The sequence below is a fragment of the Triticum urartu genome, chromosome 2A (assembly GCF_056163025.1).
Source record: "Triticum urartu cultivar PI428250 chromosome 2A, HENAU_Tu73, whole genome shotgun sequence".
NCBI classification, from domain to species: Eukaryota; Viridiplantae; Streptophyta; class Magnoliopsida; order Poales; family Poaceae; genus Triticum; species Triticum urartu.
In genome coordinates, this window is record NC_141874.1 from 633097817 (window position 1) to 633121257 (window position 23441).

The 23441-nt window shown below is 43.5% G+C and overlaps 1 protein-coding gene and 1 non-coding gene across 2 annotated transcripts; both read left to right on the plus strand.

Annotated features, from left to right (window-relative positions):
• The first annotated feature begins 12063 nt into the window (after positions 1 to 12063).
• LOC125533817 (cytochrome P450 87A3) lies at positions 12064 to 15598 on the plus strand. The gene is made up of 9 exons (XM_048697158.2): positions 12064 to 12351; positions 12441 to 12765; positions 12897 to 13043; positions 14047 to 14298; positions 14404 to 14493; positions 14644 to 14722; positions 14822 to 14928; positions 14999 to 15129; positions 15224 to 15598. The coding sequence occupies exons 1-9, from the start codon at positions 12128 to 12130 to the stop codon at positions 15315 to 15317; spliced, it is 1449 nt and encodes a 482-aa protein (XP_048553115.1). The 5' UTR covers positions 12064 to 12127; the 3' UTR covers positions 15318 to 15598.
• Positions 15599 to 22486: 6888 nt separating this feature from the next.
• On the plus strand, positions 22487 to 22559 carry TRNAV-UAC (transfer RNA valine (anticodon UAC)). Its single transcript has one exon. It is a non-coding gene; the product is annotated as a tRNA-Val (tRNA).
• The last annotated feature ends 882 nt before the right edge of the window (positions 22560 to 23441 follow it).

The window sequence follows — 23441 nt, forward strand, 5'->3', positions numbered from 1 at the left end:
GAATGATATGCAAATCACTCGCCTGGCCATGAGCTTGGTGGCCTCCAGTGAAGGCACCAACGAACTTGTGGCACAGATCTGACCAAGAAGAAATGGAATCCACCGGCAAGTGCATCAACCAAGACATGACATTGGGTTTTAGGGCCAACAGGAAGTAATTGGCAAGCACCTTGTCGTCACGAGCTCCAGCGGCTTGCATCACGATGGTGTAGATGCTGAGGAACTCTGAAGGGTGGGTCCTGTCGTCGTACTTCTCGCTGACGTCAGGCTTGAACATGTGGTGGGACGGCCACTGGAACTGCCGTAGCTCGCTGGTAAAGGCTGGGCAACCCACCTCGTAAGGTAGGCCTCCGGAGCCTCCCGGTGCTAGGTGGTCCATAGCAGGCCCCGCCCGCCTGTCTGACTGGTGGCGCGTATCACGCTGGCGCTCGATGGTGGTTCGAGCGTCTTCATGGGCTCGCACCGAAAGAACTTGGCGTTGATCGCGTCGGGTCCGTGGGTCGGATGATGCTATGGAGACATCATCACAAGCGTCATCACGACTGACCGACATCCGCGGTGGCTGGCATGGAGGAGGAGAGTGCACCGTGGCCGCGGCGCCTCCGGCCCCTCCACCACCAGCATGCAGTGGCTCGATGGAGCGCCGGCCTGAGGGCCCTGCCGGCCGTGGCACGCCAAAGATGTCGGTGGGAATGACACCTATGGGATCACTGGGATCCCTTCTACGGTCAGCGGGCGCGGGGTCGTGAGAAGAGCAGGTTTAGGAGCAAGCACACGGATCGTTTACCCAGGTTCGGGCCGCGAGGATGCGTAAAACCCTAGTCCTGCTTTGGTGGATGTATTGAGTGTTCTTGAGCTTTTTGAACTAGCTACGGTGGCTGTCCCCTTCCAAAAAGCCGAATCCCCCTCCTGGTCGCCTCGGGCCTCCTTTTATAGGAAAAAGGGGCTGCCACAGTGGCACACAGGAGGTGGAAAGGCCTACAATGCGCGAGCTTCTCGCACGGCATTATGGGATAAAGTGCATTAAATGCACTCTGTAGGTGTCCTTTAGCTTTATCGGGGACGGGAACGAGGCTCGTCCCGTCCGTCGCTGCTTCGCCTCGCTTCGACACGCGCCCAGGATGGCGATGCATGCAGCGCCATGTAGGCAGGCAGGCAGCTGAGGTGGCGCGGTTGTAGGTCCTTTAGGAAGATCTGCATGCCGCCACGCAGGTGCTTGCTGATTTGGCCTGGAAGCTGCATGTTGCCACGCAGGTGCCTGCCCAGCTGGTTGGGCTGGCATCTACATGCGAACGACAGCGGAGTCTTGGCTGGTGCGAGCCTGGCAGTGACCCTGTTGACGCCCTCGGCAAGGGTCTTGCCAGGGGCTCAGCAAGGGTCTTGTTGTGGCATTGTTGTCATCCCCGGCAAGGGTCTTGCCGGGGGTCTTGTGGATTTCCTCGGCTAGGATACCGCCGAGGGTCGCCGTCTTCTAGTCCTCATCTAAACTCGTATATTTATGAGCCTGACGAAGATTTGCATGCCACCATAGAGGCGCCTCCCGAGCCTTGGTTCCAATGCAATTGGTTAGGTTGGAGCCGGTGGGCTCAAGGGTGGTTCACTCCGCTGGCATCGGGCAAGTTGCCTTGGCAAGGCTCTTCCCGGGGCTGCGGGGGGCCGCCTTGGCAAGGATCGTGCCGAGGGAGCCCACCTCGCCCTCTTGCCCTCCTGCGCTTCTCGTCTTGGCTTCGCCTTGGTCGTCTTGTGCCTTGGCTCCTCTCCGGCTTCCCTCCTCTCCCCTGCTAAGTGTGGCCACGGCGCGTGGCTCTGACTGCCCGTGCACAAGTAAAGAGGCCAAAAGGAGAGCCCCTACTTTTGTACACCGACAAAGAGACGCTTCAATTCCATCCGCGATCAAGTCAAGGAGGGAGACATAGAGATTAATAAGATACATACGGATCTGAATGTTGCAGACCCATTGACTAAGCCTCTCTCAGGAGCAAAACATGATCAGCACCAAGACTCCAGGGGTGTTAGAATCATTACAGTGTACTCTAGATTATTGACTAGTGCAAGTGGGAGGCTGAAGGAAATATGCCCTAGAGGCAATTATAAAGTTGTTATTTATATTTCCTTATATCATGATAAATGTTTATTATTCATGCTAGAATTGTATTAACCGGAAACTTAGTACATGTGTGAATACATAGACAAACAGAGTGTCACTAGTATGCCTCTACTTGACTAGCTCGTTGAATCAATGATGGTTATGTTTCCTGACCATAGACATGAGTTGTCATTTGATTAACTGGATCACATCATTAGAGAATGATGTGATTGACTTGACCCATCCGTTAGCTTAGCACGATGATTATTTAGTTTGTTGCTATTGCTTTCTCCATAACTTATACATGTTCCTATGACTATGAGATCATGCAACTCCCGAATACCGGAGGAACACTTAGTGTGCTATCAAACGTCACAACGTAACTGGGTGACTATAAAGGTACTCTACAGGTGTCTCCGATGGTGTTTGTTGAGTTGGCATAGATCGAGATTAGGATTTGTCACTTCGAGTATCGGAGAGGTATGTCTAGGCCCTCTCGGTAATGCACATCACTATAAGCCTTGCAAGCAATGTAACTAATGAGTTAGTTGCGGGATGATGCATTACGGAAGGAGTAAAGAGGCTTGCCGGTAACGAGATTGAACTAGGTATTGAGATACCAATGATCGAATCTTGGGCAAGTAACATACCAATGACAAAGGGAACAACGTATGTTGTTGTGCGGTTTGACCGATAAAGATCTTCGTAGACTATGTAGGAACCAATATGAGCATCCAGGTTCCGCTATTGGTTATCGACCGAAGATGAGTCTCGGTCATGTCTACATAGTTCTCGATCCCGTAGGGTCCGCACGCTTAACGTTCGGTGATGATTGGTATTATGAGTTTATGTGTTTTGATGTACCGAAGGTAGTTCGGAGTCCTGGATATGATCACGGACATGACGAGGAGTCTCGAAATGTTCGAGACATAAAGATCGATATATTGGAAGCCTATGTTTGGACATCAGAATGGTTCCGGATGAGTTCTGGCATTTTCTAGAGTACCAGGAGGTAACCAGAACCTCCCGGGGAGTATTTGGGCCTTATTGGGCCTTAGTGGAATAGAGGAGAGGAAGGGAAAAGGTGGGAGGCGCGCCCCCTAGCCCAATCCGAATTGGGTGGGGGCCAACCAACCCCCCTTTCCTTCCCTCTCTCCTCCCCTTCCTTCTCTCCTACTCCTACTACTTGGAAGGGGGGAATCCTACTCCCGGTGGGAGTAGGACTCCCCTAGGGTGCGCCATAGAGGGCCAGACCTCCCTCCTCCTCCACTCCTTTATATACGGGGAAGGGGCACCCCATAGACACACAAGTTGATCATTGTCTTAGCTGTGTGCGGTGCCCCCCTCCACCATAATCCACCTCGGTTATATCGTCGTAGTGCTTAGGTGAAGCCCTGCGCCGGTAGCTTCATCATCATCGTCATCACGCCGTCGCACTGACGAAGCTCTCCCTCGACCCTCAGCTGGATCGAGAGTTCGTAGGACGTCACCGAGCTAAACGTGTGCAGATCGCGGAGGTGTCATACTTTCGGTACTAGGATCGGTCGGATCATGAAGACGTACGAGTACATCAACCGCGTTGTCATAACGCTTCCGCTTACGGTCTACAAGGGTAGGTAGACAACACTATCCCCTCTCGTTGCTATGCATCACCTAGATAGATCTTGCATGTGATTTTTTTGAAATTTATGCGTTCCCCAACACCTGCAACCGAACACAATCCGGAGAGCTCCTGCTTCTGTTAGGTGGAGAGGTTGCCCCATAGTGATTTGGAGCTCAAGGCCATGGCGGGCGTCGTGCACAGAGGATATCGGGAGCGGAGGTGTGGTGTAGATATTATCGGACCTAGCCACGTATAAATAGCGGGTGTCGGCAGGCGGATAGACGGGTGGAGTTTGCATGCGGGCTCCAGAGTGGATTTCTCGGCAACCTCGCTTGTTTAATGCCGGCAGGCGGATGTACGAAGCAACGTTTGCATGCGGAGAAGGCGCGTACACCGGGATGTGGCACGGGTGGCCCTCCTGGTTGACGTGCCGCTTAAATATCAGCTCTTGTGAGAGGCCACGTCCGCTCCGGCCGGCATGAATGGAGCGCGGGCATGACTATGCGACAACTACTTCATGCGAGAAAGGGCGCGGGTGGAAGAGAGTGTTTTTGGTGGGTCTGGGGTGTCGGACGCGTGTGTGGTAGCGGTCCGGACTCCCACACCCTCCCGGTTTGCGGAAAAACGGATGGCCTGACCGGTCCATGGGTCGATGGGGTAGTGTGTTGGATGACAAATCGTGTTCAAACCGCTCGGTACAGAGGGATGCGGGCAGTTTGAGGGTCAGCGTTGGAGATACCCTAATTACATTTTTAGTGTATATTTATTGTGCTGCAATACCACTATACTCTCTATCTAAACTATTCAATTTGCGTCAAGATTCGTACTATTCTTATATATAAATTTCTCTCTTTTGTTTCTTATGAACAAGAGAACATTTAACATTGCAACTTTGCACGTCAACTATACGCAAGTGCCACTCATTGTATAAAATGTTTCCGGTCTTCTGATGAAACATAAATTATCAAATTTTGAATTTTGAATGAGTTGTATCATTTTAAAAAATTATTTTGGGCCAAAAATTCTGACAAAAAAATCTGCATGTAGTACTTGTGCGGTGTTGATCTGTAAAGTTTTAACTTCAAATGTTCTCTTATTTGGGAGAAACACCAAATAGAAATTTCGATGCATGAACTTTGATGCAAAAAAGAATGGTGATGATAGAGGGTACACTAGTATGGTATGGTAATACAATCAAAACTTATCTTTTTCATGATAGAGGGTTCAAGTCTTAGAGTTGGCATTGCTGGTCGCATTTTTCGATATTTCGGGCTCTTCAGCGATATGCGTTCATTGGGAGGAAACGTTTCCGTTGACTACTATATCAGTCGGCTAGAAGTTAGCGACAGGTGCGGACGATCACTATATCTAGGTGCAATCTCGCATGCAGTGTTGCGCTGCAATCTCGCATGCACTCTGTTTGCATGGAGCGCACATATTGAAAATTAACAATGCATCCATATAGATAAAAAGAAAAGGTGATGTCATCAAAGATTCCATTAGAAAACAAAAATTCGAAATGTTTTGTAGCTCAAACTGTTGGTCCGATTGAAAAATCATTTCCACATAAAAGATTCGTCGCGACGAGACCTCCGAAACTAGATCCCATGTTGGTATGTTTCGATGACTTTTTTTCGGGTCAAAAGTTATAGACTTAGGCTAAATAAGTTATCATCTATGTGATACACAAGTTACCAACATGTTTACATGGAAATTACCGGGGCATAAAAATGGCTTCTCCAACATTCTCTCCACATGCCAATGTAGTAGAGCATAGGAAACCTGATGTCATTGTAAATTTTCGCTATTTCGAAAATGTAAAAAAATGTTTTATAGCTCAAACTATCGTTTTTGATTGAAAAACCATTTTCACATAAAAAATCCATCGCGATGAGAACTTTGAAACTAGACCTCATGTTGACATATTTTGATCACTTTTTTGGTCAAAAGTTACCGTAAAGTTATCAGTTATGTTATATGTATATTAACATGTTATTTATACAGAAGTGACAGAGATGTGTTTTCAACTACTTCTTTCCCTTGGGTCAAATTTACCGTGATATTTATACCTAAATTATCAGCTCCGGATGCATACATTACCGTGCTATTTGCACAAAAGTAACCAGGGTATGTTTCAATTACTTTTTATTTGGGTCTTAAGTTACCGAGTTGTTTATACCTAAGTTATCATGTCTATGATGTGGGAGTTACCATGCTATTGACAAAAAATGTTACTGGAGGTATATTTCATCAACAACCCTCTCTCACCCCTCACCACCGTCGCCAAAGTTATCAGGACTGGGCCACATAAGTTATCAGGTCTGCAATGTTTGAGTTATCATGTTATTCACACAAAAAGTTACCAAGGGTATATTTCATCAACTGCCCTTCCCCCACCCGGTCACCAAATTTAACAAAGACTAGGGTACATTAGTTATCAGGTCTAAGATATGTGAGTTACCGTGCTATTCACATAAAAATTATCGGGGGTATATTTTCTAGTGGACTATGTTTTCAATAAATTTTTCAAGGGTAAAATTACCATGGTGTTTGTATCAAAATTATTAGGTCTGTTGTGTGTATGTTATCATGCTATTTACGTAGATGTTATCGAGGTGTGTTTTAACAACTTTTTTTGGGATCAAAAGTTACCATGATGTTTGTACTTAAGTCATCTAGTCTATGATGCGTATGTTATCATGCTTTTTTCGTGCCAAGTCAAGAACTTGTCTCGTCTGGGTCAAAGGTATCATTGTGTTTGCAAGTAGGTTATCAGACATGTGGTGCGTAAATTACCGTGATATTTATATAGAAATTACCAGCGGCAAGTTTCAACAACAAAAATTCTTGTATCCAAGTAAAAGTTTAGTTGGAACAATTACATATCCACTTGCTAGCGGAGTTGGTGGTCTTGTATGGATAAAATGGAGAGGGCAAGAGTTCGATCCTCTATGAAACGAGCATAGTTTTTGACTTGGCACAAAAATAGCAGGCTTTAAATGGCAGTACTAATTAGGAGCTCATTAAACACGCCAATTAAGGTATGGGAAAATTAAATCATGCTAATCTGTACCTACTAATAAAGAAAATAGATATTCTTAGTTCGTCACGCAAGTTTTATAGAATAACCTTTCACTTTTTAAAAATTAACCCGCAGTCAATCTATTAATCCTTTTGTCAATTTCAACCAGCTAGGCATCGACTGCCATCCATACGGCCCGCCAGGCCCGTCCGTTGTCTGCAACGTGCATAGCAAAAATTAATGGCAACGTGTGGGATCAAAACCGTTACCTGCAGACTAATCATAATATGCACAACCAAGTGAGCTAACCATCAATTTATAAAATTATTTCACATCGCTTCTTTACCATCCGTTCCATCAATTTATATACGTATAAAATATAAAATCAATAAGCGCCTATAAAGAATCAAGACATAGAGGAAGGAAATCGAAGGATTCGCACGGCATAATTAACAGGATTCGTGTGTTGTGAATTAAAGGAATCATGCGGCCGATCAGGCTGCCAATTCACGAGAATTAAAGAAGGACAGGAGGGCAGTCGACTGAAATAACATGAATGCTGATAGATGTGAGCTGCGAAAGGAATCAGATCATATGAATGAGTTGCTCTATAAGGAAGAAATGATGTGGTTGCAGCGGTCCAGACTTGAGTGGTTGAAACATGGTAATCGAAACACACACAAAAATCATCAGAAGGCGGTCTGGCGTGCCCGGAAAAATAAAATTAAAGGGCTTCGGGATGATCATGGTGTTATCCATATGGAGCACGATGTTATGTCTGGTATGGCCACGTCATATTTTGGAAAACTTTTTGAAGTTGATACTAGTTTGCTACCTCATTCAGTGGTGAATCTTTTCACTCTTGTGATCACGGACACAATGAATGAGAAGCTCTGTGAAGCATTCATTGACAAGGAGATTAGCGATGCCTATTTCAGATTGGGCCTTGAAGGCCCCTGGTCCAGACGGCTTCCCTGCTAGATTCTTTCAAAGACACTGGGCTACCGTGAAGGAGGACATCTTTGAGGCGGTCAGGAGGTTTTTTGTCACCGGACTCATGAAGGTGTGAACGATATGACTATTGTGCTCATTCCAAAGGTGGACAACCCACAGTGCCTAGCGGAGTTTCAGCCTATCAGTTTGTGCAACGTCGTGTACAAGATCATTGCCAAATGCTTGGTCAATCGCCTCTGGCCCATTCTAGGCAACATTATCTCAGAGGTGCAGAGTGCCTTTGTGCCAGGAAGGCTTATTACTGATAATGCTTACATTGCCTTCGAGTGTACACACTATATTAAACAGGAGAATGATCCGGATAAGAGCTTCTGTGCATATAAGTTGGACTTCTCTAAGGCATATGATTGGGCTGATTGGACTTTTCTGGAGCAAGTGATGCAAAAGATGGGCTTTGCAGACTGATGGGTGAGGTGGATCATGACATGTGTCACCTCGGTTCGCTACTGTGTTAATCTTAATGGAGCCCTCTCGGATTCATTTGCACCGACGTGTGGGATTCGGCAGGGAGATCCTCTTTCCCCGTTCTTATTCCTTTTTGTGGCTAACGGTCTAGCTGCGATTTTGAAACAAGGTGTTGGTTTGGGAAGTTTTACACCGGTGCAGGTGTGCCCTCGGGCACCGGGCATCTCACATCTTATGTTTGCAGGTGACACCCTACTTTTCTTCCAAGCCACAGAACATGAAGCGGCAAGTGTCAAGGAGGCCCTCGCTACATTTTCTCAAGCCACAGGATAGTTGATTAACCCTCAGAAATGCTCTATTCTGTTTGGTGAACATTGTCATGTTGCTGATCGAGAGGCAGTGGTGAGTATTCTGGGGGTACAGCAGCAATGTTTTGAGGAACGTTACTTGGGACTTCCCACCCCCAATGGTCGTATGTCAAAAGATAGGTTTCAAAATATGCAGCAGAAATATATGAAGAGGATGATTGATTGGGATGGATCCCAACTTTCCATGAGTGGGAGAGAAGTTCTCATCAAGTCTATAGCCCAGTCCATCCCGACGTACGTAATGAACGTTTTTAAGCTTCCGGCGACCACTTGCTATGACCTTATGAGAATGATTCGGAAATTTTTTGGGGGCATAGAGAAAGGGAAGAGGAAGATCCTTTGGAGAGCATTGATTCATTTGATCAAACTGAAGTCACAAGGGGGACTGGGTTTTCGTGATCTGCGTCTATTTAATCAAGCCCTCCTCGCACGCCAAGCTTGGCGGCTATTGATCAACCCAGATAGCCTATGCGCCCGTATTTTGAAGGCAAGGTACTACCTAAATGGCAGCTTGGAGGACACCTTCTTCTCAGGTGGTGCCTCAGCGACGTGGCAAGGGGTGGTACATGGTCTCGATCTCTTGAAAACATGGCTTGTTTGGCATGTGGGGAATGGGAACTCCATCAGAATTTGGCATGATCGCTGGCTCCCAAGGAATGGCAGCGGCAGACCGGTGACACCGCAGGGTCGCTGTCGTCTCCGCCGGGTGAGTGACCTGCTGGACAACCATGGCGCTTGGCGTATGGATGTGGTTTAGGAGATATGTTTTCCGGTGGACGCGGAGGAGATAGCCAAGATCAGAACATCACCGAGGATGGGAGATGACATCCTTGCATGGGGTCCAGAACGCAATGGATGCTTTTCGGTGCGGAGCGCTTATCGACTTGCTTTGGAGGATCATCTTCGATCTTCTTCAGTCGCGGCAAGCAAGGCACCGGACGGGCGACGAGCCGTCTGGGCTTTTATTTGGAGGTGCCCTGCTCCTCCCATGGTTCGAACCTTTACCTGGCGGTTGATCACTAATTGTTTGCCCACTTGGGTAAATAAAAAACGTCGAGGACTGGAGGTATCTGATCAATGCCCTCTCTGCGCTATGGAGCCGGAGGACACGTTTCATGCCTTTTGCAGGTGCCCGAGGGCGGTGGCGTTATGGCAAGCTATGGCTGAGAGATGGAGGATTCCAGCTGCGTCGTCGTTCCAGAGGACGGGCTTGGGGTGGCTCGCCCAAACTCTCTGCGACCTTCCTGACACAGAGAGGATGGAACTCATGATGACTCTATGGCGTTGCTGGCACGTACGAAACGAGATGAAACATCACAAGCAGCCGCCCCGGTCGATGGCTCCAAAAGGTTCCTCCTCAACTACGTCGACTCGCTTGTGGGCATACAAAATAACCCAAGTGTAGATCCAGTGAAGGGCAAGCAAGTGATCGATGCAGTGATGCAGACGAAACCCACATCACATGCTCCTGTTGCGGCTGGGACGCAAATTCGATGGACACTTCCGCCTGCAGGCTGGACAAAACTCAACGTCGATGGCTCGTTCTGTGCATCTACTAGTACGGCTGGAGCGGGTATGATTCTGCGCGATAGTGCCGGCGAGATCATATTCTCCTCATGCAGAGAACTGAGGTCATGTGCAGAACCCCTAGAGGCCAAACTACTTGCATGTATGGAGGGCCTGAACCTTCCCTTACAATGGACGCAGCAACCTATCGTAGTGGAAACAGACTGCCTTGTTGCTCTCAACATGATCATAGGAAGAGAGAGAGATCAGTCCTGTTACTCCATGCTTGTGGACCGGATTAAGAGGCTCATGGGAGAAGGGAGATTAGTTAAGCTAGTGCATGTACGTAGAGAGCATAATGGCATAAGCTATTACCTTGCTTCATTTGGTAGAACTGAATGCTGCACCGTCGTGTGGCTGGGTTCAGGTTCAGGTGATATCCCTGACCTTTATAAGTTCACCTTTATAAGAATGAACTGGCTCCTGAGTAATCAATAATAATCCTTTTTCACCCGCAAAAAAAGAAATAATATGAGGGAAAGTAAGGAAGAAAATAAGAGGATCTCAGAAATAAGAAAGAGAGGGAATATTCTGTCAAAAAGAAACAGAGGGAATATACAGAAGGAGCAGTCCACTCTAGGAAAATAAGGAAGGAGGAAAACAAGGAAGGACTCCATCTAATCCTGAACGTGAATAAGGAAAGAGAACATTTTTTTGAGCATCAGTACAGACACAAGCGCTCATATACACGTGCATACACTCACCCTATGAACGCACACACGCACACCCTACCCCTATGAGCACCTCCGAGAGACTGAGTCGGCATATCATCTTGAGATTTATGAAGTCACCGTAGGCGCCTCGTCGTCGACGGGAACGTCTCCTCCCACTGAAAGTGCATCGCCAGAAATCCTGAAATAAATCTAGGAATAATGCGAGCACCAGGATTTGAACCCTAGTGGGTTGGGGATACCACTGTCCACCTAACCAACTCAACCACAGGTTGATTCGCAGAAAGAGAACATTATGGGCTGCCTGAATATACATCAGACATTGGCATTGGTTAGCAGCATCACAGGTAGACCTGGCCATGGGCAGCCCGGCCTGACGCTGCTCCCGGGCCAGGCTCGGGCCTAGATTTTGAGCCCGGTGGCCTGGCCGGGCCGGGCCCGGGCCCGTCATTTTTGCCGTTTTCTGAAGGGGCCCGGCCCGAGGCCCGAGGCCCGGCGGGCTTTTGCATGTTTGGGCCGGGCTTGGGCCCAAAAACTAGGCCCGATGGCCGGGCCGGGCCGGGCTCGGGCCCAGGTTTTTTGGCTCGGGCTTGGCTAGGCCCGGCCCGAAGCCCGGCCCGGCCCGAGGTTTGGCCAGGTATAATCACAGGCCTTGCTTAATATACAAAGGATTATATGAATGTTGTGCATTCAAATATTATATGGGGCTGCATAGTGATCTAGTTAAAACAGGATGGTCAATAAAATCCTTAATCTTATCTCAATAACAAACCTAAAAATATATTATTAATCAGGGTCCCTATAGCCAATTCAGAGAAGAAAATTTGTTTACAAGCACGGCCGCAAGTCGAACAATGCAAGCATTTCCCCGCAAAAAAGAAACTATGCATTAGACTTTTTGCAAAGATGATCGGCTTGAAAAAACAATTCTTCTTCATGTTAGGAATATTTGATCATATTTTTTAAACCATAGTGATTGGATTGGAAGTGCAGAAGGAGTGCGATGAATTTTTACCCCGTTGCAATGCACGGGCTATTTTTCTAGTTAATGGTAGAGGAGGAAACCTCGGTTCCATTAAGATACGGGAGAATTAAATCATGCTAATTAATGCCCAGGAGAATAAACCGGGTCAATTAAGAGATTTGAACAATTAAATCCCGCTAATTAAGGCGATGCAGAGTCTTTTTTTTCTTCAAAATTCGATAGGTGCATTTCCGTTTGTATCCAGTGAAGGATGTCAGCCGGTGAGCAGGACAAAAATCTTAGAGCCAAGCATCGCGGCCTCGAGGGTTGACAGCACCTGCACACAATATAAAACACGGCCCAAGGCCACCCTCCGTATTCGTGCGAAGCAGAAATCCAGATCCAGGGAGGTACACTGTAGCTTCAACATGGAAGGCTACTCGCAGGTGCCATACGCATCCCTCTGCGGCCTCGCCATCGTCGTAGCGGGGTGGCTCGCGCACTGCGTGTACAAGTGGACGAACCCGGCGTGCAGCACCGGGAGGCTCCCTCCAGGCTCCATGGGCCTCCCCCTCGTCGGCGAGACCTTCCAGTTCTTCAAGCCAAGCCCTTCTCTCGACGTGCCGGTCTTCTACAAGCAAAGGCTGAAAAGGTAATCAAGTTAAGCAAACGAGGGTCACCATCACACTCGGATTAGTCAGCAGTGGATTAGTGAAGAGGATTCCGTGCAACTGAGTGTAGGTACGGGCCGGTGTTCAAGACGAGCCTGGTGGGGCAGCCGGTGGTGGTGTCCATGGACGCGGAGGTGAACCGCTTCATCTTCCAGCAGGAGGGCAAGCTGTTCCGGAGCTGGTACCCGGACACCACCAACAACATCTTCGGCAAGGAGAGCATCGCCTCCTACGACGGCTCCTTCCACAAGTACATCCGCAGCTTCGCGTCCAGGCTCTTCGGCCTGGAGAGCCTCAAGGACGTGCTCCTCGCCGAGATGGACCGCAACGTGAAGCACAGCCTCGCGGCGTGGGCCGCGGAGCCTGCCATCGAGGTCAAGGACGCCGTGGCCAACGTAAGTATCACTATGTAATCAGAATATACAAGAGTGCGTGCTACGTGTATATTTTTGCCGCCTTGTATTTTAGAATGGGGGAATATTTTTGGGCCTTGTATATTTTTGCCATTTGCTTACCTTCCATGCAGATGATCTTTGACCTCACGGCCAAGAAGCTGATTGGGTTCGGTCCCGAGAAGTCGAGGAAACTCAGGAAGAACTTCGATGCCTTCTTCCAGGGGTTGGTCTCCTTCCCGCTGTATTTCCCTGGGACAACATTCTACGCATGCATAGAGGTATAAAATGTTCTATACTTATCTCTTCATTTAAAGGGAGGATTGTTTCTCCACCTTCTTTGGTCCAATCAATTGTTTTGTACGTCGCCTTATTTTTTTTCCCTTCGTACGTGCCCAGCCCGCCCACATGTTGTCCTGTTTTTTCCCTCTCCGTACGCGCCCCGCCAACCCGCAAAAATTAAAGTTCCTCATGTGGGGCTTGAATCCAGCTCATGAGGAATTAGTCCGCCCACACGAATCAATCCACCTACCTATCATGTTGTTTGAGAAAGAAGAAGAAGATATACTTTTATATGGGTTAAACGAATTTTGTCAAAAAATATTCAATGAAGGAAACAAGTTAAATGGAGGAGTAAGTTTTGCTGTTATGAGCATGGAAGGAAAGAAGATAAAATATGGAATAAATTTCATCCTTATGATGAGGCGGAAAGGGAAGGAATTAAAGGAAAGAATAAAAGATGAAATAAATTTCATCCTTAATGATAAGGCAGGAAGGGAAGGAATTAAAGGAAAGAAGGAATAAATAAATTTTCCTATTATATACGAGGCATGAAGAAAGGAATTAAAGAAAGAAATTTCATAAGGAAAGAATAAAAGAAAGAATAAATTTTGCTATAATTATATGAGGCATGAAGGGAAGGAATTAAACAGGAAATGAAATTCGCTGGGAACTAAAATAAGAAATAAAAATTTCACTGTTAAGAAATTAACAGAATAAAATAAATTCCGTTGTGAACCGATTATATATATCATCGGCTGTGCGTGCATAAAAGAAGTCCCATTGTGACTCTACCTAGGAATATATGGGATCACCCTAATTACATCAAAGAAAGAGTCGTGGAGGAGCTTGTCAAAAGTGACCGTGTTACTTTTGAATCTGCTGATGATGTTTTTTTTTTGAAAAAAAGGATGACCCCCACCCTCTGCATGTGGAAGATGCATGCAGTACATGATGCAAATAGAGTTAAGCTTAACACAATCTTTTGTCCTGATGCTTCTGTAGGGAAGGAAAAACGTGCAGAAGGTGCTCAAGGACCTGCTGAAAGAAAGGCTCAGCGCACCTGAAAAGCGACACGGTGATTTCCTTGACGAGGTGGTCAACGAGCTACAGAGTGGAAGGGGAGTGATAGACGAGAAATTCGCTGTAGACTTGATGGCCGCCCTCTTGTTCGCCAGCTTTGCAACAGTATCATCATCACTCACGGTCGCTATGAAGTTCCTCAGCGGCCACCCCAATGTAGTGGAGTCACTCAAGGTTATGCTTTGTTTACTCCTAAAAGTGTACGTTTTGTCAATTTTAATGGTTAAAAGAACAAAGACAGTAGCTGCAGATAAGATTAAAAAGTGTGCCTTCTTGCAGGAGGAGCATGAAGCAATTCTGAAGAAAAGAGAAGATGGCAGGTCCGGGATCACATGGGAAGAGTACAAGTCCATGACTTTCACTGCTCAGGTTTTTAGTTCATTATTACTACCTTGAATTCACTAATTAGCAACTAATTAGGCTTAGTCTTAGAACAATAACTAGACTGACTTATTACAAGTTGGAGCATAGAAACAGTTTCACCATGCACACTGCTACTCAAGCCAACGTTCTCTGCAGGTTACTAATGAGATAGCTCGCGTCAGTAACGTGGCCCCTGGAATATTCAGGAAAACACTAACGGACGTGCAAGTGAAAGGTACTCTTAGCTCAGACAGTTCATCATCTTCCCAAAAAATTATTTTGCAGTGCGTCATGTTGTGCTAGTTAATGGACCAACAATTTTTTCCTGATGCAGGATACACTATTCCGGCCGGCTGGCTGGTGATGATCAGCCCCATGGCTGTCCATATGAACCCAGAGTTGTTCAAAGATCCGTTGACATTTAACCCATGGAGGTGGCAGGTTGGTGACGCATAAATGAACTAATCTTTTTTTAGAAACATAAATGAACTAGACTAATAGAAATCTGCAGGATGAGTCGAAGAAGAGCGCCCTGCTGAAGAACTTCATGCCATTCGGAGGGGGCATAAGGCTCTGTGTGGGAGCAGAGTTCAGCAGGATTCAGATCGCACTCTTCCTTCACACCTTGGTGACAAAGTACAGGTAACTGTTGTGTAAAAAAATACGATCTCAATACTAGGAATTCATATGACTACACTGAACAAACTTTGTTCCTTCGCGACCAACCCTTGGGCAGATGGAAGGAGATAAAAGGTGGTGAAGTACAACGCGTATCGGAGATCGTGTTTCCGAAGGGCTATCACATCCAGATAATCCCTAGGGAGGGGTAAAATGATTCACCAATGGAAAACTGCATGGCTCTTGATACAAGAAAGAGAGCCTACTGTATCGCAAGCAACTTGATGGATAATCGTACTTCTTCATAAGTTGGGGATTGGCAGAAAAATGGCAGCGATAGTTTCTCTACCATCTCTCCTCTATAAAATGTAACTCTCCAACATGTGACTGCCAGTCTACTACTATCTCGTTATTTCCCACGTCCTCCATCATCTTGTCATGGAATTTCTAAACTCATACTTCATCTATATCTATATCTATATCTATATCTATACCTACTAATAAAGCAAGGTGCGTTTCGCCGATTTTTTCATCCGTTCACCACCCAAAAGTTTTTTCCCTATCCGAGGTGGTATTAAATATTTGTGCATCCATTGGGTAGAAAAAAAGCAACTTTTGTATGGGCCGTGCACGTTGTGGCCCATCAAAGCCAACCCACTTATTTCCCTGCGCACACAACTAAAAAAACCCTATTTACCGCATGTGGCAACAAATAGTCTGACCTTCTCACAGGGCGCAAGGTTGTGCCAGCCCGTTTGCTTTTTTTTCTGTGATTTATTTAAATTTCATTTTTTGTTCCTTTCTCTATTTATTTTTTCTTTTTACCTATAAACTTTAGACTTTTTGCTTTTATTCTTAAATACAAAATTTAAAAAATCAGAATTTTGATTTGTTTTTTCTATATTTAGAAAACAATTCCGAATTCCAAAATATGTTTCCTGTTTTAAAAAATGTTCGACACTTGAAATTTTTCTTCTCATTCCAAATTTGTTAAAAATTACAAAAAAATTCAAAAATCTTTTTGTTTTCCAAAAAAGACAGGATATTCAAAATAAAATTGCATTTTAGAAAATGTTCCATTTTTTCTATAAAAATATCTACTAATAAAGCAAGGTACGTTTCTTCGAATTTTTCATCTATTCACCATTAAAAAGTTTTTTTTCATATCCAAGGTGGTACTGAATTTTTGTCTGTCCGTCTGCTAGAAAAAAAAGCAATTTTCATACATGGGCCGTGCACTTTGTGGCCGGTCAAAGCCAGACCACTTATTTCCCTGCGCACACAGCTAGGAAAACCCTATTTTACCGCGTGCAGCCATAAATTTTTCTTCTCATTCCAAATTTGTTCAAAATTACAAAAAAATTCAAAAATCTTTTTGTTTTCCAAAAAAGGCAGGATATTCAAAATAAAATTTCATTTTATAAAATGTTCCATTTTTTCTAAAAAAATGTGTTCTCGAAAACAAATTGGGATTTCAAAATTAAAATTGAATTTTAAAATATGTTCCAGATTCTATAAATATTCTTGTTTAGTGAAATGTTCACAAATTCAAAGTAATTATCGTTGTTAAAATAAAGACATTTTCAAAAATTATTATAAATGTCCAAAATATGTTCCTGTTTTAAAAAATTGTTCCCAAATTCAAAAAAAGTTAGTGCTTTTTCAAAGGTTCATGTTTTTAATAAATGTTTGTGAATTTTAAAGATATCACCCTATTTCAAATGTTGTTCATCTTTTTCCAAAATGAACAAAATTTTTGAAAAACTTCTAGGGATTTCATAAATTGTTCATTTTAAAAATATATTTAGCAATTCATAAATTTCAATTTATTTTTTTGGAAAATTTCGATTTTTTTTTCAAAAAAAGGTTTTGAGTATGGTGATGCGGTATGTTCTTAAACGTTCCCGCTGGTCATTGTTAAGCAGGACTCATCTATTTGAGTGGCCAGTACCGAGTGGTTGAGTTTTTATGTTGTGAGTTTAATCCTTCAACTTGTCGTTTTTTGTATTTATACTCGTGCCTTACAAACAGAGGTCTTTTTGGTGCCTGCCAGTGGACTGGCCCAGACGCGAACTATTGTGCATCTCATGCGCTATTTGACGATAAAAGATTATGCTTTTTGGCTATAATTGAAAGAATTGTGGGCTCAAGCCAATGAAAGAGAATATGCTAAACTGGCTCTAATGAAAAGAACTGTAGTCACATGACCGCTAAAATAATCAAACAGGATGAACCCTGATAAAGAAATGACTGTCTGGTTATGCGTGGATTATGCTAATAAAACTTGATTTATTCACTGCAATAAGTAATCCACCCAGTTGCATCGTAGTAGGAGAGAGTGGCGAAGCAACCGTACCCTAAAGGTCGCCGCGCAACCACCAAATGAGGAGGTAGCCATAACCCCAACACGAGGGCGAACCCAAAGGAAAAAAGGCACGAGTTGGTTGGTCGTTGCCATGCCGACTAACCCCACCACTATCAAGATCTCGCAGGCCAAACATGATCCGAGAGAAGACCACAACTCCTTGCTTTGTCGCCCCACTGTTGTGCCTACCGTTTCTGGTATCTCTCCAAGTTGCTTCTCAAAAAAACTGAATCTTTTAATATGATCAACTATTGCACTCGAATAAAAAGTTTCACCAAGGAATAACTCGCGTTGACTTCAGGGCAAAAATAACAAATTTTTAAGGACAAATAGCGTGAACCATAGCTTGTATATATCGTTCAATTTGTTTTTTCCAGTCAGAATACCATGAAAGTCATTCCTTGACGAAACTTTTTACAGGAGTACAATACTTGATCATATTTGTCTCCCAAAAAATCTGATTTTTTGACTTCTTTTGCAATTTCTAAATTATTTTGTCCATATAGAGTGTGCTGGCACCCGAGAGCAATACACTCCCTACAGTCATCATGTTCCATGTCTAACTCAGCTAGTCCTTATCTACTTTACTTTTTTATCAAAGGGATTGCCCCCGGCTTCATTAACAGAACTTATGAGAGTTTGTTACACCGCCCAATGAGCAAGCCAACATTAGAGGAAGAGGATACACACCCTAGAACATGAATGCATTTACAAATTCTTTGAATTAATAAAACTAGAATGAAAACACCATAACACAACCTCCTCAATATTTGAGTGTGCTTTTGAAGCAACAAGCTCCATAGTGATTCTGTTAGCACAACGTTATCGACCGGCAATTCCTCAACATACTAGTGTACAGCCACACTTCCAATCTCGCCTTCTCTAGTAGCTCAATCCCTAGTCGTAATGTCATTCACATCTTTGGTTTACGCCAATAGTCATGCCAATAACAATACAATCTTTTTAAACGGAGGCAAAAGATCCGCCTCATCTATAAATTAGAAGAGTTGGGGCTGAATGCATCATTCTGATGCAGAAGCCCAGGGTAATCCTCCTTTTCTAAAAAAATAATTAGAAGAGTTGATTCAATAGAAAATCGGGCGAAAAATGTCACAACCCGCTGAGCAACGCATATACCATTGCAAAGAAAACCTCATTGTGGTTGCACATAGGCATCGTCGTCGTCACTTTTCCTCGAGCACATGTCATCATCGCCCCTTCTCCACGAGCAAGTGATCCGACTTCATTGCAAACCACCATGACCTAGCCCACACCAAAGAGGTCGTGTGAAACCACTTGAAGACCCATGCCCGTCATCCAACCACCATGTCGAGGACAACATATCTCTGATTTTGACGGAGAACTTTTGAAGGAGAACTATGTAAGGTTGGCTCCACAGAAGATCGTCGAACAAAGCACACGCCATGGCTCATCGTTGCCACCTGGACCTCGATGTCGCGGTTCCAACTTCACGACGACAAATAACCCGAGGTAAATCTACAAACAAGCCGGAGAAGAGCCGACTAAATAATTCCACTTGGATCTTACGATAATCTATTTTCTTAGTCTACCATGGGATTTGAAAAGCAATCTCTAAATAGGTTTTAGTAGCAACATTCCTCACTAAGTGAAACCTGGCAACCAAATCCCTGGCATATGGAAATTGAAACACTCCCCGAACAAAACAGGCTTAAGGGTAACCAAACAGGAGGTGATCAACGCTTTCATGTCATGAAAAAGCACATGTATTGTTAGTCAGCAATCCAACATATCTTCTTTAGGTTTCTTTACTTAGAACTCTCCCCAATATCAACAACCAGAAGAAAAATTTGATCTTCAGGATCACTTTGAATTTCCACCACTATTTAAAACCTTGCAGGTTGTTTAGTTCGGACGGAATTGTACATGGCCTTATCAATAAATCCATTACACCCACAAGCCAAAACAAAGATTGAAAGTATATTGTTCTATTCAATGGAAAAATCAACCCCACAATGACAATGCGACTACAAGAATGATCATCTAGACTGAATAACTTTGCAGACATCCATGTTCTTGTCAGAGTCAATTTATATAACCATGCAAGTTCAACCATTAAACTTCGTTGTCCACGCCATTGGTCCTTCCACAATAGTTTTAGGTCATGATCCAACATTTATTTTTAGAGATGATAAAATATGTGTTTGATTTTCATTAAACTAGATTATCACTAGGAGGATATTTTTCCTTTGGAACTTGTTGGCATATCTCATCCTTATTTGCCACTCTCCAAAATCATTAAACAATTATTCGTTAGGTCAAGGTACCCAAGATCTTATGGGTACATGCAGTGGGCCATTTCATAAGATGTCATTTCCTCCCCCTAGTCCTCGAGGTTAAATATATAAAAGTCTAGGCTATTTCTCACACCGCGCAACCTATAGAAGAACATGATATAAAAGGGGTTGTGCCAGGGAAGGATTCGGGTAAAACATACCTCCCCGATGGAAAATATTTTGCCCGGCTAACACACTTTCCTTTTCTCCATATTTTTCTTCTACAACTTTCAATTCTAATTCAGGATTTTGCTATGTCAATAGGGATTTCAAGGTTTCCAAAGGTAAAACACCAGAATGGAAAGAAAAACTCTAGATACATGTATACACCATTAATGCATTCACCAAACCAAGATACTCCACTTTACAAGAATTTATATTTAGACTTGCCATTTGTTCAAAAAGACATATAATGTATTTCAAGTTTCTATACCCTCCCAATTTTCCAAGAAAAAATAGTGTCATGTGCATATTATGTTAACGCCACCACCATTCTCCTCCAAATGAAAGCCTAGGCCAGTCATAATCATGACACCGAGGGCATCAACAACTTGAAGTGGAGATCTCTATCTCCATGTTGACCCCCATATGAGTATTGAAATATGCACCTAATAGTACATTCAATTTTGGTTAATTTTCCCACATGTGATAATACTGCCTAATCATTCCAAGTATGTGAAAACCATGATGTTATAAAGTAAATCGCAAATAACATTGTGATAGGCCTTTACAAAGTCAAACTTGAAAAGAAACCAAACATTTTCTTTGTATCTATCTCATGAAGCACTTCATGAGAATAAACACTCCTCCCCTAATGTATCCACTCCCTCATTTTCAGTTTATTAGGCTCATCTCAGGCCCCTCCCAATGCTCCACCTTGTACAGGTGCTAAGGCTAACATGTAGGCAAAAAAAGATGATGTGGCAAGGTAATTAAGAGGAGAGAGATGGGTGCGGTGACCCAGGAAGGGAAAACACTTAAATGAAAGACGCTCACCAATGCATGGATAAATTTAATTGGTAAATCATTAAATGATGGATGCTTAGCTACAACAAGTTAAGCACCTTTGCATTGGGGACTTTAGTTGCTTAGCTCTTCAATGTGCTTAGCACCTCATCTTAGCACTGATGCATTGGAGTTCTTATAACTCACTTCAAACAAGGAACACCTACTTAAGTGCTAGACAGCATTTTAATGCTACATGCATGGCCCCTTCCCTCCTTCATGCATTGGTTGATTCTACATTGAGAACCAAAATGTGACATAATTTAATGTGGGCATAGCTATATTTGCATATTCATAAGACAACAAGCCTTACATATATGTAATTTATGATTTTTGAGATAGGCCCTTTAAACCAAAAGGGAGAGAGTATTCTTCATGAAGGCAATATGAGTATTATCTATAATCTCATATCTGACCTCGCATAGTTTATTGGTCGTATACTCAGTCATCATTTTAAATTATCATTCATAAGAGAGACGGGGCTAAACTTTTGTATAAGCTCATAATCCTCTCTTGTCGAGACGAGAGTGATTATAGAAAATTTTATACTACCAGTATCAGATAATCCTTCATGAAACTCATCAACCTGTCTATATCTGTATAAAATTTTGTATGTGACACATATGTGATCACCTTTATTGCTTACTATCTCCCATCAATCATTTGTGAAACTCATCAAACTTGCGAAAACGGAGATGACTAGGAGGCGAACGACACTTCCCCTCGGCCTGCCGGTGTCGCTGCGGGTTCCTTTGCTCCCCGCGGCTGCTATGAAGGGCTGATAGTGGGGGATCCCTCGATCTATGTGTCTAGTCTGTGTCCCATAGACTCTTCAAATTCTTCGTCGCTGATGAAGCTGGGGCAGCGACGGTCATGTGATAATGATTCCTCGAATTTTGCTATTTTCGTGCCCTTGCTTGAAGTGGGCCTGACAGGTCAGAGGATGGTTTTGGTCATTAGGAACTCAATCTGGGTGATTAGCGTTTTCCATGATGGCCACATCGTCCTACTGAGGGATGGCGTTGTGGCGCGTTTTTGTTCTCATGTTCCATTTTCGTCCCATGAATTTTTACTAGATATGGCTCCGTCGGAGAACTTGTGAGGTTTGTGTCCTCCCCAACCCCACTCCCCCCGTGCGCGCTTGTGTAGTCGGATTTGGGGTTATGTTCTGGCGCTCCTCGGTGACAGAGTGTCTCAAATGACGATCAAGCCAAGTTGTGGTCGCCAATGTCTTTTGAGCGAATTCTTTATATACTCGCGTTGTTGCTTTTATCTGAGTGATCCAGATGAAAATCCCTCTTTTGCCTACCCCTATCTCATTGAGAGGAAACAAAAGCTACATGAACGACCTTTCGGGTGGTGGTTCTAAAAGTTGTTGAGTTTCAACAATGTTGCTCCCGTAAGACAGGGCCTAGATACAGCAATGAGCTCTATTCACGACGAGTCACCGGTAAATGCAGAATGAAGATGCTGCTATCTACTTCGTGAAGTTGATTGTAATTTCATATTGCTGTAATGAAATTATTGTAATTTCATATTTTGGCCTTGGGCTTTTTTGGAAAGGAAAAAAAATCCCCAGAGATGACTATGTCTTCCCAGGGAAACGATTATCTTGCTGGTATGTCCCATGCGATGGGCCATGTAGAGTCGCATGCCGTGTAAATATGTAAACTTTACTTAGATAAATGTCAACAAAGCTGTTGTGGTGTAGTGGTTATCACGTCAGTCTTACACACTGAAGGTCTCCAGTTCGATCCTGGGCAGCAGTAAGTTTTTTGTAATCCTTCTTTGTTTGTTATTAAGTTTTTATGTGGATCACTGGAACACCGGCCCGTGAACACCTTTGGGCGAGTCTATGTCGGCTCGGTAGCATCAGTTGAAAACCCTTGGGCCGGGCTAGTTGTGCTCCGTCATGCACATAATTTTTTTTACTTTACCCCTAAAAGATACTTTTTTCTATTGATTCTAAAAAATATATTTTTTATTTACCTCTACAAATATGATTTTTCTTTTGATTCTCAAAACAAATCGTTTTTTCTTTTCCCCTTCTGTTTATATTTTACCAAACACTAAATGCATATATTACAAGAAAATAAATTAGTTAATATATGAAATTAAAAAATTGCACAGGTTTTAAAAAAATTACGTGACAGTATGAAAAAAATGTTATATGAAGTAAAACAAATGTTTGTGTAATTTAGAAAAGTTATGTTAAATTTAAAAAATTCTCACACATCTCAGAAATAACTTTGTTACATTAGAAAAACAATACCATTTAAAATAAATATGCGCATAGCTTTGAAAAATCTATCATGTCCTTCAAATAAATGTTTTGCCTTGTATTTGAAACAATGATAATCATGTATTTAAAAAATGTCAAGCGTGTATAAAAATGTTTTACGTGTGCACGAAAATGTACAGTGTGTATGAAAAAATAGATATCAAAACATATATTTAAAAAATATTAATCATGCACTCCTTCCGCAATATTAGTACAAAGTTGAGACACTTTTTTTGAGCTGGAAGAAGTATTTAAAAAATGTTATACTTGTATAAAATGTTTCTTATTTAACAAAAAAATGTAAAATATGTACTAAAAAATTAGACATGTGTTTGAAAACCTGAAGGAAACCAAAGAAAGAAACAAAGAA

Coding starts and splice junctions, on each gene's coding strand:
- LOC125533817 (XM_048697158.2), top strand. CDS start 12,128: ATGGAAGGCTACTCGCAGGTGCCATACGCATCCCTCTGCGGCCTCGCC. Junction 14,299..14,403: donor ATGTAGTGGAGTCACTCAAG/GTTATGCTTTGT, acceptor GCCTTCTTGCAG/GAGGAGCATGAAGCAATTCT. Junction 15,130..15,223: donor ACCTTGGTGACAAAGTACAG/GTAACTGTTGTG, acceptor ACCCTTGGGCAG/ATGGAAGGAGATAAAAGGTG.